Source organism: Carassius carassius, chromosome 37 (genome assembly GCF_963082965.1).
Source record: "Carassius carassius chromosome 37, fCarCar2.1, whole genome shotgun sequence".
Lineage (NCBI taxonomy): Eukaryota > Metazoa > Chordata > Actinopteri > Cypriniformes > Cyprinidae > Carassius > Carassius carassius.
Genome location: NC_081791.1, coordinates 10,876,814 through 10,894,470, shown reverse-complemented (window position 1 = coordinate 10,894,470; position 17,657 = coordinate 10,876,814). Strand labels below are relative to the sequence as shown.

General features: G+C 36.9%; 2 protein-coding genes and 1 long non-coding RNA gene across 14 annotated transcripts in view; 2 read left to right on the top strand and 1 right to left on the bottom strand.

The window, feature by feature from the left end:
* LOC132118000 (tensin-2-like) overlaps window positions 1-2,995 on the top strand; it is a 49,404-nt gene extending 46,409 nt beyond the window's left edge. For 10 of the 12 annotated variants that reach the window (XM_059527467.1, XM_059527459.1, XM_059527458.1 and 7 more), the window contains 5 exons: window positions 94-171; window positions 249-417; window positions 543-611; window positions 2,418-2,447; window positions 2,662-2,995. In XM_059527467.1, coding sequence (XP_059383450.1) covers window positions 94-171; window positions 249-417; window positions 543-611; window positions 2,418-2,447; window positions 2,662-2,803 — 488 coding nt within the window. In that variant the 3' untranslated portion in view covers window positions 2,804-2,995. Of the gene's footprint in view, window positions 1-93; window positions 172-248; window positions 418-542; window positions 642-2,417; window positions 2,448-2,661 lie in introns of all 12 variants that reach the window. The other 2 variants (XM_059527460.1, XM_059527466.1) reach the window with 2 other exon arrangements.
* A 471-nt stretch (window positions 2,996-3,466) lies between these two features.
* LOC132118007 (uncharacterized) lies at window positions 3,467-4,972 on the top strand. Its single transcript, XR_009425871.1, has 2 exons — window positions 3,467-3,522; window positions 3,944-4,972. It is a non-coding gene; the product is annotated as an uncharacterized LOC132118007 (long non-coding RNA).
* A 279-nt stretch (window positions 4,973-5,251) lies between these two features.
* The window catches only part of LOC132118006 (forkhead box protein P1-B-like), a 58,532-nt gene continuing 46,126 nt past the window's right edge, over window positions 5,252-17,657 (bottom strand). Inside the window, exons 9-17 of the mRNA XM_059527478.1 lie at window positions 17,471-17,558; window positions 17,120-17,203; window positions 16,823-17,030; window positions 15,975-16,051; window positions 15,720-15,821; window positions 15,526-15,647; window positions 15,378-15,441; window positions 13,823-13,986; window positions 5,252-6,580 (exon numbers count right to left, since the gene is read on the bottom strand). Of these exons, the coding sequence (XP_059383461.1) occupies window positions 6,436-6,580; window positions 13,823-13,986; window positions 15,378-15,441; window positions 15,526-15,647; window positions 15,720-15,821; window positions 15,975-16,051; window positions 16,823-17,030; window positions 17,120-17,203; window positions 17,471-17,558 (1,054 nt within the window). The 3' untranslated portion in view covers window positions 5,252-6,435. The remainder of the gene's footprint in view (window positions 6,581-13,822; window positions 13,987-15,377; window positions 15,442-15,525; window positions 15,648-15,719; window positions 15,822-15,974; window positions 16,052-16,822; window positions 17,031-17,119; window positions 17,204-17,470; window positions 17,559-17,657) is intronic.

Below are 17,657 nucleotides of genomic sequence, written 5' to 3'. Positions count from 1 at the left end.
TAAAACAGATATGATCACAAGATTTGTATTTAAGCAACTTCCAGTGTTTGAATCTCAGAGACTGGTCTATAAATCCTGATGTCACACTCTCAGACCCAATAGGTGAAGTCGTGGAGGTTCAGCCAGTCAGTAACATGAGTACAGCTGCAGACCTTCTGAAACAGGGAGCAGGTGAGTGTGAACCAGCACATCTGTCCTCATCTGCTACGTCTAACTGTAACATCTATAACCTCGGATGTTTTCCTCAGCCTGCAATGTGCTGTACCTGAACTCCATTGAGACCGAGTCTCTCACGGGACCCCAGGCTATCGCTAAAGCCACAGGGGCCTCAATGTCACGCAGCCCTCGGCCCTCTGCGACAGTGGTCCACTTTAAGGTGTCAGCCCAGGGCATTACACTGACAGACAGTCAGCGCAGGTACGCCCACTCGTCTCTCTTTATAAGTATAAGCATTCATAACATTTTTCAGTTTTCTCTCAGCAGTAGAAATGTGAGTACAGACTGTCACACTGAGCTTGACTATGAGAGGTTGGGGTTTTCAGGATGTTTTTCAGGAGACATTATCCAATCAACAGCGTGACTTTCAGCAGTGTGGACCCACAAGACAGGAGGTGAGATTGCGGTGGCAAAAATGCAAACTGGTGTACAAGGACCTGGTGTACAAGTGTGGTTTATATAGCTACTCTATGTTTTCTCAAACGTAGTTATTTGTTATTACATTATTTTATATTAAAGTGTGTTGTACAACAGTATGCAAAGTTTGCAGTGCATTCCACATCCAATGCAATAAAAAAACATTAATTAAACCGTTAATGCAAATATACAAAGGAATATGGATGTGGATATGTAGATATAGGAGGATTTTGTTTCTGTTTGGTTTTTGTTTCTTTATTTTGTTTGCTTTTGATATCAGATATTTTGATGTTTTGATGTATTTTTTTCTTTTAATTTTATCTTATTTTTATTTTGTGTAATATTTTTTGTTTGTTTGTTGGTTTATTTTGTTCTTTGCTTTGCTTTTGTTTTCTTTTGTTGTTATCAAGTTTTTTTTCTCTACATTTTATTTTTTTTTGTTTTGCTTTGTTTTTGTTTTATGTTTTGTTTTGTTTTCTTTTGTTTTAGCTTTTCTTTTTTCTATTTCCTTTTATTAACAGTTGCCTGCCTAGAACAAGTAGTAGCTCTAAATTTTAATCAGGTAGTGCATGATTCATTGTGGGCTGCTCTGTCTGTGTGTGCAGTATGTGCATAAATGTTTTTTTTACTCATTTATGTGTCTATATTTCCAGTTTTATGTAAAACAAGCTTTGTGGCTTTGAAATGCAAACCCACCCTGTGCATACAGAACACTTTTCTTTTCTTAAACCATCCCTATAAATAGTATGGGCTCTTTTTTGTTTTGTAAATGCTCTTTCATGGCACACAGCTACCAGTCTTGCATCTAAAGAATTTGAGGCAATAACATTAAACCAGATGTTAAAGGAAAGAGCATTTTTTATTTGCATGAGCCCAAAAAAATGTATGTGCCTTTGAGCAAACTTAAAGGAATAGTTCACCCATAAATGAAAATGTACTGATAATGTACTCACCCTCAGGCCAACCAGTATGTAGATGAGTTTGTTTCTTCATGGAAATAGATTTTTTAGAAACATGCAGTGCATTACTTCTCTTGGTCCTCTGCAGTGAATGGGTGAATCCAATCAGAATCCAAACATCTAATAAAAACATCACAATAATCCACATGACTCCAGTCTATCATTGTGAAGAGTAAAATTATAAGAAACAAACCCATCAAGATGTTTTTAACTTTAAACATCACCAAAATATGGGTTCATAATCCCAAATAACCCTTCCTCCAGTGAAAATTTCTCATCAAAATCCACAGAAACATTGGTGCATATTTCTCTCCTGATTCAGAAAACACAACTTTTTCACTGGCCAAAGCAATATTATAGATATAGTACTCATATTTAAGCCAGAAGCAATGGTTTGAAGATGTTTTATTTTAATTATGGATGTATTACAGAAACTTGTTTTTTTTTGTGAACTATTCCTTTAAAAACAGCTTCTCAGTTACAATTAACAAAATATGATTTGACATAGACCTCAAAAATGAAGCCTCAAAGCATTGTGTGTTACATCCAAAGCATACTCTACACAAGTAAGTAGCTACATGTGCTTGATTTCACATTGCAATAGGAAATGTATCAGAATGGAATTGACATGCAGCATAAATATATTAAAACCACAAGATTACACTAAACATACACAGTCAGTACTTGTGTAGAGAATGTATTTGTCCTCAGATTGAGAGCATGTTCGTGCATGGCTGCAGCGTCCAGTATGTGAGAGTGTTGTGTGTGTGTGAGAGAGAGAGTCTGTTCCTCAGTCTTGTCTCTGTCTCCCTCTTGCTGCCGTAGGTGGACTAACTCCGACAGCACGACCTCTAAGTAAGTCTAAATGATAAGTGTGTCGTCTGGACTGTTCAGCTTGTTTCCTCTGTGTTGCTCCTGATAGGAAACTGATTATGTGCATGTTAATTTACTCTTATATTACCACAGTCCCAATCATCCTGTCTGTCCATTCCCTCTTCATTTGGATTGCAAGCCTGACTGATATTTTATCCCCAGTGGCTCATTCTCGTATCTCTCTGTCTCCTCTCAGAGTGTTTGGTTTTGTTGCCAAGAAGCCCGGAAGCGTGGCGGAGAATGTGTGCCATCTTTTTGCAGAGCTGGATCCTGAACAGCCCGCGACTGCCATCGTCAACTTCATTAACAAAGTAATGCTGGCTCCACAGAGACGCTAGGGCCCCGGGGACGAGGAGGATGGTTTATCTTCATGTACACTGCCGCACACCACAAGACTGTAATGTTGCACCTTCTGTCAAGTTTAAGACTTTTCGCCAAAAAAAAAAAAGACAAGGGCTTTACTGTTGACTAACATGATGCCAAAACAAATTAAAAACCAAAATATACTACAGAATGTAACCAAATTAAAAGCCAGCAGTCTGTTGTGGTTTTGCCTTTGTAGAGCTGTCTTAGTGCTCATAGGATTGTAAATGACTTATAATACAAGATCTAAGATTGTTAAACAACCCTGGCAGCAGGGGTTTTCAAAAATATAAAGCACTGTTATTGACCCATGAATAAAATTAATCAGTTAATTTTACACGTGTGTATATATATATATATATATATATATATATATATATATGTACTCAAAACTGAATTGCTCAGATAACAGTCTCCGCAGTATGACAATCATCAGTTTAGAAATACTGATGTCAATTTGGTTTTTGAGTTTTGACGTATACTAAATTATGGTTGAACATGTTTATTTTATTCAAAAGCCAAATTTCAGTGTGGTTTTTGTCCTTTTTAACTGGAAAGGAGGTGCCATGGTTTCTATTGGAAACTTATTTCATCTACAATAAAAAATTATTTGTGAGTACTTATCTCACAATTCAAACTTTTTTCTTGAAATTTTAAGTTTCTATCTTGTACATTCTGACTTTTTCTTATAACTGTTTTTATATCACAATTCTGCATTTGTATCTCACAACTCTGAGTTTATATCTTGTAATTCTGTTTATATCCCAATTCTGAGTTAACATCTCACTATTCTGAGTTTTGTCTTGTAATTAGTTTCTATCTTGTAAATTCTGACTTTTTTCTTGTAATTATGTTTATATCTTACAGTTCTGCTTTTATATATCACAATTCTGAGTTTCTGTCTTGTAATTCTGACTTTTTTTCTTGTAATTCTGTTTATATCTCACAATTCTGAGTTTCTATTTTGTAAATTCTGACATTTTTCTTGTAATTCTGTTTATATTTCACAGTTCTGTTTATATCTTGAAATTCTGACACTTTTCCTGTAATTATGTTTATATCTTGCAGTTCTGTGTTTATATCTTGTAATTCAGAATTTTTCTCATAATTCTGAGTTTATATCTCACAATTCTGCATTTATATCTTACAATCCTGAGTTTCTGTCTTGTAATTCTGAAATGTTTCTTGTAATTCTGTTTATATCTCACAGTTCCGAGTTTCTGTCTTGTAATTCTGACTTTTATGTCTCACCATTCTGAGTTTACATTTTGCGATTCTGACTTTATTTCTCAGAATTGAGAGAAAAAGTCCAAATTGTGTGACAAACATACCTGTTTTCAATCCTTTGGTGGAACAAGTTTCCATAGTTTCTGATTCTGGCCCAGTGTCCGCGAATGATAAGGAAAGTTATGGAGCGTTTGAGATGGAGAAACAGATTGAGGACCAGACATGGCGTTGTAGTGACGCTGAGCAGCTGTTGTGCTCTGCTGGAGTTTCAGTATTAGGAAGATTTAAATGTCATGTAGGATGATGGTCATGTGATAATTACCCAGAGAGAATTTGGTAGGAAGGAACTTTACTTTTCCCCCATTTGTTGTCTATTTCATGCACTGTTCATAAATTGAATTTAAAATAGGGCAAACAGTGGTTCATAACAATCCACATCATATACAACCCATAGCTTTGTCAACTGACCGTCACGCATCATGCTGTATCATTGCCTACCATATTGTGTAGTAGAACATTATATTGGAATGTAACCAGTCTTTAAACTGATTGGACAGGTGGACGTTTCCACCTTCATGATTTAACGATCTCCAGAAGCTGTTTATAACCAAAGACGTGGCCATGTACTCAATCAGTTACTTTAAACTGTGCCATTTATTTTACTTAGCTTTATCAAGTTATTTCTGTTTTTGACAGATAGTAGGACACGTCTATGACTTTAATATATTGTATTCTGTATTTTCTTATTGATCTTTTTATGTAGTAATATATTTTCACACATGCAGCTGACTTGGAAAGTTAAAAAAAGACTACATGGAAGGATTTTGATAAGAAAAGTTTTTTTTATTATTACCATGTTATTTTTTCAGTATATGAACAAGTGAAGAATATAATAAATGTAAAGTCATGGTACCAAATCTGAATGCATGATGTGGATTATTTCAGTTCTAATGCACTATTCTTTTCATTTACCACCATCATCATGTATTATACTGTACTTTAAATCAGAGCGATGTGTGTGTGTGTATTATACACATTCATACACCTCAAATTGGATTGGTCTAATGTTTGACTTAATTTTGTACCCTTTTTTGTGCTTTTAATGCACTGTTAATATATTTATAATTGCATAAACAATTGAAAAAAGTGAATTTATACACTTAGAATGATTTAAAATGGAAAAAGCTGACACCATATAACTTTTTCACATGTTCATACAAGAATTTATTAATCATAAGGCCATTTATTCAGAATTATTAAACAAACTGACAGTTGATTTGAAACCGATGTCATCTATTTCTTTCAGACGTGTAACAAGTTACTCATTCAACAATTATGCATTATTTCCATTCACCTTTTCTCTCTGTGGTAAAATAACTAGTTGTCAGATCAAATGATTACAATTACAAAATGCTCAAAATGTCACAAGTGTGACATTTAACACATCTTCCTAGACTTCTTAGTCTTGGCCATATTAAAAGGGACAATGTAAACAGGGTACACAACATCAAAACATCTTTCACAATCTTTGGTAACTTGATTCTTTCTACAACAGCGAAAAACGTATCCAAAAAATAAAGAACTCAAATATTAAAGAAAACGTTTGGTTCAGCTATACTAGTAACCGAATGATTGGGACTGTTGTGAATTTCCTTTGCATAAAAAATGTTTTGGATAACGAAAATACAGTAACCTTCTGTACACACTAAGTGAAAAACAAATCAAACACATTCATCATCAAGTGCTGGTTATAAAATGTTCCCCTTTGGTTTTGTTTTTATCTTAAAAAAAAAAAAAAGACATTCACAATTTCATTTTCCATTCTACCAATAAGCAGTCTGAAATTTAAGGCCACACATTACCGGGGCCATCGTCAGGTCCTCTATGTTACAGCCTCACTGGACCGCCCATCGAAATCTCATCAGCGCCCCGTGACCTCAAGCGACGGCCCTGATGGTGACTAACCCTACAGTATTTGAGGCAGAGGTGATTCAAACTTGCATCAACAATAAAGAGCTTTTCATTCAGCATTCACAGCTGCACTGAATAGATTTTGTGGAAAGCTAAATATCTCATAGACACCTTAAAAATTCATTTTCCTCAGTTGAAAGGGAAACCATCTTCCCTTTAAGTTGTTGTTGGAGTTCAGGTGCTGTAGTGTTTAATATACAAACCGAAGATGACGTGTTGTCTACAGTGCCCTCTTCTGTCCTCTGCATGCTGATGGAGCACATTTTTAAACACAGAGGAGCCCTTCTGTACCAGTGAGGTCAAACTGCATACAACAGAAACAGGTACATCGAAACAATAAATAAATGGTTGTTCCCAAAAGGAAAAGTTGCAGCTGCAGTCAGTTTTCTGAGTCTGATAGAGGATGATCTCAGCAGTGGAGCGAGTGAGGTGACGAGGAGAACCCCGGCTCGTGGTGGTTGGTGTCTGGACTGTGCTGGTCTTCTGTCTCTGGAGACATGGAGCTGTTGTAGTCCTCGGCCTCCATCTGCTCTTCTTTGATTTGAGACTGATGCCTGTGAACACAGACCGCTCACGTCAGCCAGGATCAAACCGAGAATCTGACTTCAACAGTACAGTAAGAAAACTCATCACATCACTTCTTATGAATCGCTATGCTATTTTTAATTTCGTCTTTTAATCTGAATATCAACATCTGTGAGACTTTGACAGTCAAAACAGATTTGAGGTCAACTGATCTAATTTTGATGTAAATGTAATTCTCACAAAAATAGTGCTATAGTTTATCATTTTACAGGTTAGAAACATCTGAACATTTACAAGCAGTAGTGAAGAAACAATGAAAATAAAAGAAACAAAGAAGTAAATCAAGATGCTTCAACTGTAGTTCAGATTTTTACATGCCATTTTATTTTCACTGGCCCTGAGCTACATATACAGTATGGGCATTTTAAGCAGCTTGTCTTAAAATTAAGCATCAGAAGTTAAACAAAATTATGATTGTGCTGCAAGTTTCTAAACTTAAAATTGAGCTTAAGTAAAACTAAAGTTGAACATCTTTTAGTAACTTTAAACTTAAGACATATACAGTGCCTTGCGAAAGTATTCGGCCCCTTGAACTTTGCGACCTTTTGCCACATTTCAGGCTTCAAACAAAGATATAAAATTCATTTTTTGTGAAGAATCAACAACAAGTGGGACACAATCATGAAGTGGAACGAAATTTATTGGATATTTCAAACTTTAACAAATAAAAAACTGAAAAATTGGGCATGCAAAATTATTCAGCCCCCTGTTAATACTTTGTAGCGCCACCTTTTGCTGCGATTACAGCTGTAAGTCGCTTGGGGTATGTCTCTATCAGTTTTGCACATCGAGAGACTGAAATTTTTGCCCATTCCTCCTTGCAAAACAGCTCGAGCTCAGTGAGGTTGGATGGAGAGCATTTGTGAACAGCAGTTTTCAGTTCTTTCCACAGATTCTCGATTGGATTCAGGTCTGGACTTTGACTTGGCCATTCTAACCTGGATATGTTTATTTGTGAACCATTCCATTGTAGATTTTGCTATATGTTTTGGATCATTGTCTTGTTGGAAGACAAATCTCCATCTCTTACCAGACTCCATCAGGTTTTCTTCCAGAATGGTCCTGTATTTGGCTCCATCCATCTTCCCATCAATTTTAACCATCTTCCCTGTCCCTGCTGAAGAAAAGCAGGCCCAAACCATGATGCTGCCACCACCATGTTTGACAGTGGGGATGGTGTGTTCAGGGTGATGAGCTATGTTGCTGTTATGCAAACCATAACGTTTTGCATTGTTGCCAAAAAGTTCGATTTTGGTTTCATCTGACCAGAGCCTTCCACATGTTTGGTGTGTCTCCCAGGTGGCTTGTGGCAAACTTTAAATGACACTTTTTATGGATATCTTTAAGAAATGGCTTTCTTCTTGCCACTCTTCCATAAAGGCCAGATTTGTGCAGTATACGACTGATTGTTGTCCCATGGACAGAGTCTCCCACCTCAGCTGTAGATCTCTGCAGTTCATCCAGAGTGATCATGGGCCTCTTGGCTGCATCTCTGATCAGTCTTCTTGTATGAGCTGAAAGTTTAGAGGGACGGCCAGGTCTTGGTAGATTTGCAGTGGTCTGATACTCCTTCCATTTGAATATTATCGCTTGCACAGTGCTCCTTGGGATGTTTAAAGCTTGGGAAATCTTTTTGTATCCAAATCCGGCTTTAAACTTCTCCACAACAGTATCTCGGCCTGGTGTGTTCCTTGTTCTTCATGATGCTCTCTGCACTTTAAACGGACCTCTGAGACTATCTCTCAGTGCAGGTGCATTTATACGGAGACTTGATTACACACAGGTGGATTCTGTTTATCATCATTAGTCATTTAGTTCAACATTGGATCATTCAGAGATCCTCACTGAACTTCTGGAGAGAGTTTGCTGCACTGAAAGTAAAGGGGCTAAATAATTTTGTACGCCCAATTTTTCAGTTTTTAATTTGTTAAAAAAGTTCGAAATATCCAGTAAATTTCGTTCCACTTCATGATTGTGTCCCACTTGTTGTTGATTCTTCACAAAAAATTACAGTTTCATATCTTTATTTTTGAAGCCTGAAATGTGGCAAAAGGTCCCACAGTTCAAGGGGGCCGAATACTTTCGCAAGGCACTGTATATACATATTTCATATATTATACACACACACACAGACATATATATATTTATACACACTCACCTAAAGGATTATTAGGAACACCTGTTCAATTTCTCAATGCAATTATCTAATCAACCAATCACATGGCAGTTGCTTCAATGCATTTAGGGGTGTGGTCCTGGTCAAGACAATCTCCTGAACTCCAAACTGAATGTCAGAATGGGAAAGAAAGGTGATTTAAGCAATTTTGAGCGTGGCATGGTTGTTGGTGCCAGACGGGCCGGTCTGAGTATTTCACAATCTGCTCAGTTACTGGGATTTTCACGCACAACCATTTCAAGGGTTTACGAAGAATGGTGTGAAAAGGGAAAAACATCCAGTATGCGGCGGTCCTGTGGGCGAAAATGCCTTGATGCTAGAGGTCAGAGGAGAATGGGCCGACTGATTCAAGCTGATAGAAGAGCAACTTTGACTGAAATAACCACTCGTTACAACCGAGGTATGCAGCAAAGCATTTGTGAAGCCACAACACGCACAACCTTGAGGCGGATGGGCTTCAACAACAAAAGACCCCACCAGGTACCACTCATCTCCACTACAAATAGGAAAAAGAGGCTACAATTTGCACGAGCTCACCAAAACTGGACAGTTGAAGACTGGAAAAATGTTGCCTGGTCTGATGAGTCTCGATTTCTGTTGAGACATTCAGATGGTAGAGTCAGAATTGGCGTAAACAGAATGAGAACATGGATCCATCATGCCTTGTTACCACTGTGCAGGCTGGTGGTTGTGTAATGGTGTGGGGGATGTTTTCTTGGCACACTTTAGGCCCCTTAGTGCCAGTTGGGCATCGTTTAAATGCCACGGCCTACCTGAGCATTGTTTCTGACCATGTCCATCCCTTTATGACCACCATGTACCCATCCTCTGATGGCTACTTCCAGCAGGATAATGCACCATGTCACAAAGCTCAAATCATTTCAAATTGGTTTCTTGAACATGATAATGAGTTCACTGTACTAAAATGGCCCCCACAGTCACCAGATCTCAACCCAATAGAGCATCTTTGGTATGTGGTGGAACGGGAGCTTCGTGCCCTGGATGTGCATCCCACAAATCTCCATTAACTGCTAGATGCTATCCTATCAATACGGGCCAACATTTCTAAAGAATGCTTTCAGCACCTTGTTGAATCAACGCCACGTAGAATTAAGGCAGTTCTGAAGGTGTTCCTAATAATCTTTTAGGTGAGTGTATATACAGCACAGACCAAAAGTTTGGACACACCTTCTCATTCAAAGAGTTTTCTTTATTTTCATGACTATAAAAATTGTAGAGTCACACTGAAGGCATCAAAACTATGAATTAACACACAATTATATACATAACAAAAGTGTGAAACAACTGAAAATGTCATATTCTAGGTTCTTCAAAGTAGCCACCTTTTGCTTTGATTACTGCTTTGCACACTCTTAGCATTCTCTTGATGAGCTTCAAGAGGTAGTCACCTGAAATGGTTTTCACTTCACAGGTGTGCCCTGTCAGGTTTAATAAGTGTGATTTCTTGCCTTATAAATGTAAAATGTAATGTAAACTGGCTCACATGCGGACCGCCCCAGGAAAGGAAGACCAAGAGTCACCTCTACTGCGATGGATAAGTTCATCCGAGTCACCAGCCTCAGAAATCGCAGGTTAACAGCAGCTCAGATTAGAGACCAGGTCAATGTCACACAGAGTTCTAGCAGCAGACACATCTCTAGAACAACTGTTAAGAGGAGACCGTGTGAATCAGGCCTTCATGGTAGAATATCTGCTAGGAAACCACTGCTAAAGAAAGGCAACAAGCAGAAGAGACTTGTTTGGGCTAAAGAACACAAGGAATTGGCATTAAACCAGTGGAAATCTGTGCTTTGTTCTGTGATTTATTCAAAATTGAAGGCATACTGAACCAGCATGGCTCCCACAGCATCTTGCAGCGGCATGCTATTCCATCCGGTTTGCGTTTAGTTCGACCATCATTTATTTTTCAACAGGACAATGACCCCAAACACACCTCCAGGCTGTGTAAGGGCTATTTGACCAAGAAGGAGAGTGATGGGGTGCTGCGCCAGATGACCTGGCCTCAGACCTGACAGTCACCGGACCTGAACCCAATCGAGATGGTTTAGGGGTGAGCTGGACCACAGACAGAAGGCAAAAGGGCCAACAAGTGCTAAGCATCTCTCGGGGAACTCCTTCAAGACTGTTGGAAGACCATTTCAGGTGACTACCTCTTGAAGCTCATCAAGAGAATGCTAAGAGTGTGCAAAGCAGTAATCAAAGCAAAAGGTGGCTACTTTGAAGAACCTACAATATGACATATTTTCAGTTGTTTCACACTTTTTTGTTATGTATATAATTCCATAAATAATTCCACGTGTGTTAATTCATAGTTTTGATGCCTTCAGTGTGACTCTACAATTTTCATAGTCATGAAAATAAAGAAAACTCTTTGAATGAGAAGGTGTGTCCAAACTTTTGGTCTGTACTGTATATATATATATATATATATATATATATATATATATATATATATATAGAGAGAGAGAGAGAGAGAGAGAGAGAGAGAGATTATACCATAGATATAATTTATAAAAAAAAAAAAAAAAAAAAAAATCGATCACAGTTTTTATATTTGTGAAGTAATGTTATTTCGGTATCACTGAGATACTATTTTAGTGTTTATTAATATTCTGAATCAGATTTTATTTTTACATTTTCCACTTTCATTTAAAGTTTTAGTGATTTAGTTTTTATTTTTCTATCTTTATAGTTCTTATTAATTTGTATTTCAGTTTTAGTTATTTTAATACATGAAAATTAAATTACAATGAGATTACTGAAATTAAAATGTTTTATTAAATGTTATATTTCAGTAAATATTTAAATAATGAAAATGTTTAAGTCAACTATAATAACACTGTTGGGGAAGAAGAGTTATTTTTCATTTATTTATTATTTTTTTAAAAAAGGTAAAAATAAACCTTTGGGATAAGATGATGCCCCACAATAATGGAGATGTTATTCAATCTTTCCATAAATTAAAGTAACATTTCAGACATTAAAAAAAAAAAAAAAACAGGTTAATTGGGTGAAAATATTTTGCATTCACAGTGTTGCCATTATGACATATCTTCAGTTAAAATATAGGCAGCTTAAGTATATATTAATTTGCCTGTATGTAAGTCATATAATAAATTTTCCTTTCAGATATTTTTTTTACTGGGATTCTAATTTCTTTGTCACTGATCATTTAATTATTCAAATAAATTATCAAAACAATTTTAAATATTTGATTTATTATTCTACATTAATGACTTGATATTTATGGATAATAATTATATATCAAAAGTTTTATTTTTTTTAATTTCTATTTTCCTCTTGTTCCAGGTATTTTCCTCTTCCCCAGTTTTTATATTTTATTTTAATTAAAATTTTGTCTAGAGATGCACCGATTGCAATTTTCTTGTCCAATTTCGATTTCAGATTTTTTTGGAAGTGTGACCTCCCGATATAGATTTTTTCTGATTCAGATTTTCTTTCTAAGAACTATTATTGACAGCATATACAAACAAAAATCTATGAAAATTTCAATGCAAAAATGATTAACATAATAAAACAAATTATTAAACATTACAATTCCCCCTATCTGGACTAAGTTACAGATTTTCTCTCACATAAACGACTCTAAAAAAAAAAAAGTGCTCTGTGACTAAAAAGAGGAAGAAATGGTTCACTTAAAATGAGTTGATGTATGTAACAAAACCCACTGTGTTTATAAACTGTAATTTTCCCCCTAACTTTATTAAATCTGTCATCTTTCACATCCACTTCTCACTTTGCTTCAATTAATTCACTTAGAATAATAAGAAACCGTAGAGTTGTTACAAATCAAATGAAATTAGTATCAACAAACTCTCTTTCCACTGCTGAGGAAACAGAAGCTGCATCTGAAGTGGCATTAGATGCATTTTCACAGTTTGATGAAGCTGAGGTGTCATAAATGCATGTACACTGCAAAATTTCAAATGCATATATAATTTTATAAGATTAATGTTTTACACATTTTTTAAACATACAAATAAATGTAAAAAAAAATGTGATAATACTTTTAAATATGACTAAACCACCAGTAGGTGGCAGCAAATGTCTGTCTTAATGAGTAAGTCATTATTAATTCATTCAACAGAATCATTCAAATGGTTATATCATTCAGAAATTAGGCAAGTGAGTGCTGTCTTTATGAATGGGCCACTGTATCATTGACTCACTCCATTTGTCCAAAAAACGTGGCTTTATTCAGTAAGGAAACACCGCTGTGTGTTGCTCAGAGAGACAACAGTTCTGCTGGGGCTTCGATTTGAACCATCTCCGCAAAATGAGCAAAATGAGCAAAAACAATCAATATTTTGTCTAAAATTTAAGTCACTTATAATTTGAACTTCTTGTTTACTGAAATAATTTTTATAAAACAGTGTCACATTGCAGTTGTGTTGATATTAATATTCGGGGAAACATCATGGCTGTATAAATGTACCTTACTTAAATCATATTTTATAAAAAATCATTTTTTTTTTAACCACAGTATGCATCTATACATTTCTGTGAGATACTTTGTGTGTGCTTTCTCTCTCACACACTCAGACTGTGCAAGCCTAATTTGACACGACATAAATACATCATCAGTCACTATTCACACAGAATGCAATGAAAATGTCCGTGCATGGCTGTGACGTCATTGCTGGCATCGCTGATAATAAAAGGATCGGCTCGCAGTCAGCAAGGTCATGTGAAAAATCAGCCGATTCCGATTATTGGCCAGTCAATCGATGCATATTTAATTTTGTCCTATGACAATTCATTTAGCAAATGTTTCTATTTATTTCCCCTAATAACAGACAGGCTGATGCATCATTACCATCCTGCACATGCTAAACTATACATTCTAAAAGTAAATGCACTTTGACCTTAAGGGGCATCTTCCCCCATCTAAAAATAACTTCAATGCCTTTTTTTAATCTTTGAATAAGCCTGGCTGATAGATGTTCTCAGGGTTTATGTGAGTGATGTCGGACAGGCAGGAGAGTGGACTCACAGTGTGGGCACAGGAGAGAGCTCCAGGCTGGAGTCGCTGTGGGAGCCTTCGTCATGATCGTGAGAACTCATGTCCTCATGCAGTGCGCTGGCCAGAGCCTTCAGACTGGACGCTCCCATGGACGCCGAGCCATATAGGGGCAGACTGCTGTCCACCATCGCTGCCTGAAGAGAAACAATGTTTTAAGACCACTGAAAATAACACTGACATTACAAACAAGTTAAATATACTACCATTCCAAAGTATAGAGTATGGATGCATTAAAGGGTTAGAGTTCACTGAAAAATGAAAATTGTGTCATTAATAACTCACCCTCATGTTGTTCCAACCAGTAAGACCTCCGTTCATCTTCGGGACACAGTTTAAGATAGGGTCCAGAAGGGTAAGAAAAACATCATCAAAGTAGTCCATGTGACATCAGAGGGTCAGTTAGTTTTTCAAGCATCGAAAATACATTTTGGTCCAAAAATAGCAAAAACTACGACTTTATTCAGCATTGTCTTCTCGTCCGTGTCTGTTGTGAGAGAGAGTTCAAAACACAACAGTTTGTGATATCCGGTTCGCAAACGAATCATTCAATGTAACCGGATCTTTTTGAACCAGTTCACCAAATCGAACTGAATCGTTTTAAATGGTTCGCGTCTCTAATACGCATTAATCCACAAATGACTTAAGCTGTTAACTTTTTTAATGTGGCTGACACTCCCTCTGAGTTCAAACAAACCAATATCCCGGAGTAATTCATGTACTCAAACAGTACACTGACTGAACTGCTGTGAAGAGAGAACTGAAGATGAACACCGAGCCGAGCCAGATAACGAACAAAAGACTGACTCATTGGTTTTCGGATCACCAGTAGTTCTTTTGGACAGTTCAATTCAATAAACCTGTTGAAGAAAACAGTTCAACGGTTCTTTTGCGCTTGACGCAATGGCGTCATTGGCGATGACTGCGTATTGGAGACGCGAACCATTTCAAACGATTCAGTTCAATTTGGTGAACTGAATGATTCGTTCGCGAACCGGATATCACAAACTGCTGTGTTTTGAACTCTCTCTCACAACAGACACGGAAGAGAAGACAATGCTGAATAAAGTCGTAGTTTTTGCTATTTTTGGACCAAAATGTATTTTCGATGCTTCAAAAACTAACTGACTCTCTGATGTCACATGGACTACTTTGATTATGTTTTTCTTACCTTTCTGGACATGGACAGTATACCGTACACACAGTTTCAATGGAGGGACAGAGAGCTCTCGGACTAAATCTAAAATATCTTAAACTGTGTTCCGAAGATAAACGGAGGTCTTACTGGTTTGGAACGACATTAGGGTGAGTTATTAATAACACAATTTTCATTTTTTGGTGAACTAACCCTTTAAATAGATCAAAAGTGTGACAGTAAAACAAGCATATTAGAATGATTTCTGAAGAATCATGTGACCCTGAAGACTGGAGTAATGATGCTGAAAATAAATTACATTTTATAATATATTAAAAATCTTACCAATCTCAAACTATTAAAACAGTAGCTTGTGTATGAATGACTCCATACCTGCAGAGAAGACAGGGCGGGATTCTGCCCCAGACTGGACTGGATGTTCTTCACCAGAGGTGATCTGAAGAAACATCCGTGTCATTAACAACAATGACCTCAGAGCAATCTGTGCAAATTAAATCACTGCAATGAGATTTGAAATTACCCAGTGATCTTCTGTGGCCTTCTTTTCTGAAACTCCAGCTCGTCCACAGTCCAAACGGCCCCCTTCACATTCTCGACTCGTACGAAACACTTGTGAAGACTGAGATTGTGGCGAACTGCATTCTGAGATCACAGAATAAATTAACAAACTGATCCAAGGCACAGGAAATCATTCAAGACCATCTTTTCAGTTACCTTCCATGTTGCAGCATTGCGTCTGAAATATACAAATGTGCGTGTGAACCAGTTGTAGATTTCATTTAGTGTTAGCTGTTTTTCTGGAGACTCCAAAATGGCCTATAAATTAAAAAGGGGAACATATATCTCATATGGCAGCTGATGAAAGATGCAAATAAACGTCTAACTAAACTTCATCTCCAGTTTGTTCAGAAATCCTACTTGATGGCCGTCTTATCAAAAATGATGCAGACCTCGATGATGGTTTCTTACCTGCCTGATCAAAGCTGCATATGTAAAAGGAGGCCGGACCTCAGCACTCAGGTAAAATTCCTTATTCTGCACAATATCTATGAGACACAGAAGAAAGGTGCTGTCAGTTACACTTCATTTATCAAAGCAATTCTGTCTTTTTTTTTATTTTTATAGGGTTTTCCATGTATGCGGACCTAAAATAAAGAAAGGCTTGTGCAATTGTTTTACAGGTTGGAAACAGTTTTTTGCTGCGAGTTTCTAAACTTAAAATATAAGTTTGTTTTAAGTAGCAACTTTCTAAGAAGTAACTTTAAGCTTAATGCATACATAAATACATATTACATGCATTTTATAGACAGATAGATAAACAAAAAATCGAATTTACGAAGAAATATTCAATGCATGAATGTTGAAATAAATTCTTCCAAAAAGATTAAAAACTAATTTGTCATTTGTAATTCATTTGTTCTGTATCCAAAAAATTAAAGATCATAGGCCGAGATGCTAGTAATCTTTTTATTAATACAAATTATTATTATTATTACTACATTACTTTATTACTAAGTTATTATTAAGTTATTATACTTTATTACAGTCGTGCAGGACCTATACCTTTCTGCATACACAGCAAATTAATTTTTGTATTGTACTTTTACTCTTTTGGAGAAAATAATTGCGTAATTTGAAATCATGTTACATGTGGACTGAGCGCAGGATCCTCCTTTTCTGTAAGTTGAAATAACCCTACTAGCCAGGTGACACTCCCACAGGCACACATTTCTCTCACACTGATTTGGGGTCATTCTTATAGTAGAGCCCGGATCACTGCACTACACTGACTGTGGGTCAGAGGTCACGGATCTCACCTTGGTCCATGGCGATGTTGTATTTGTCAGAATAGCGCTTGCGGATGGGTCCCATGCTGTGCAGGCTGGTGGGTATGATGACAGAGGGCATCTGGGGGAGTGATGTGAGGGGTGTAGACGGGGCTGTGGCACTCTGGGAAAGACTCATAGAGGGACTGGTTTTGGGAACGGTTGCTTTGGCAAGTGTGAGGTTGGACACCAGATTCACCTAATAACAACCAAAAAAAAGTGTATTATTTCACCAGCAATGTTAAGTGTATCTTCAGAACTAAACAAATGGCAAATAAAGAGACATACTGGCTGAGGGGCAGGTCTGGGCTCAGTAGACTTGACATGAAGGTGGGCCATCATGGCCTGAAGACGTTCTTTGTCTTTGGCAAGCTGTTTGACAAACACAAAGAAAACAGAGATGTACCACTGATAAAACTGGAGCTGTCTGTTGTCTAGCGTTCACATGGTTTTTCTTTATGTGTACATACAGAACAGGAAAAAGATTAGAGCTCAGATTAGAGCAGGATGTTCAACTACATGCAAAGCAGAAAACAAACATGTCTTCAGTCTAATCAGAATTAAATGCACCATATCAAAAACCGCAACTGCGTTCCGTTCGGACGCAAAAGCAATTGTGTTGTGTTTGTAAAGCCTTGCCTGCAGTTCCAGCTGCTGAACCACCTGCATCTGAACTCTGCACTGTGCTGTGCTCTTGTCATCCAGAGCATGTTCACTGTTCAAATGCCTGAAAAACAAAACACACATATACAGACGTTCATTACTGTCATTAAAACACATCTTTCAAGTTTTTTTTTCTCTTGATCTCTGAATCACCACTGTGTAT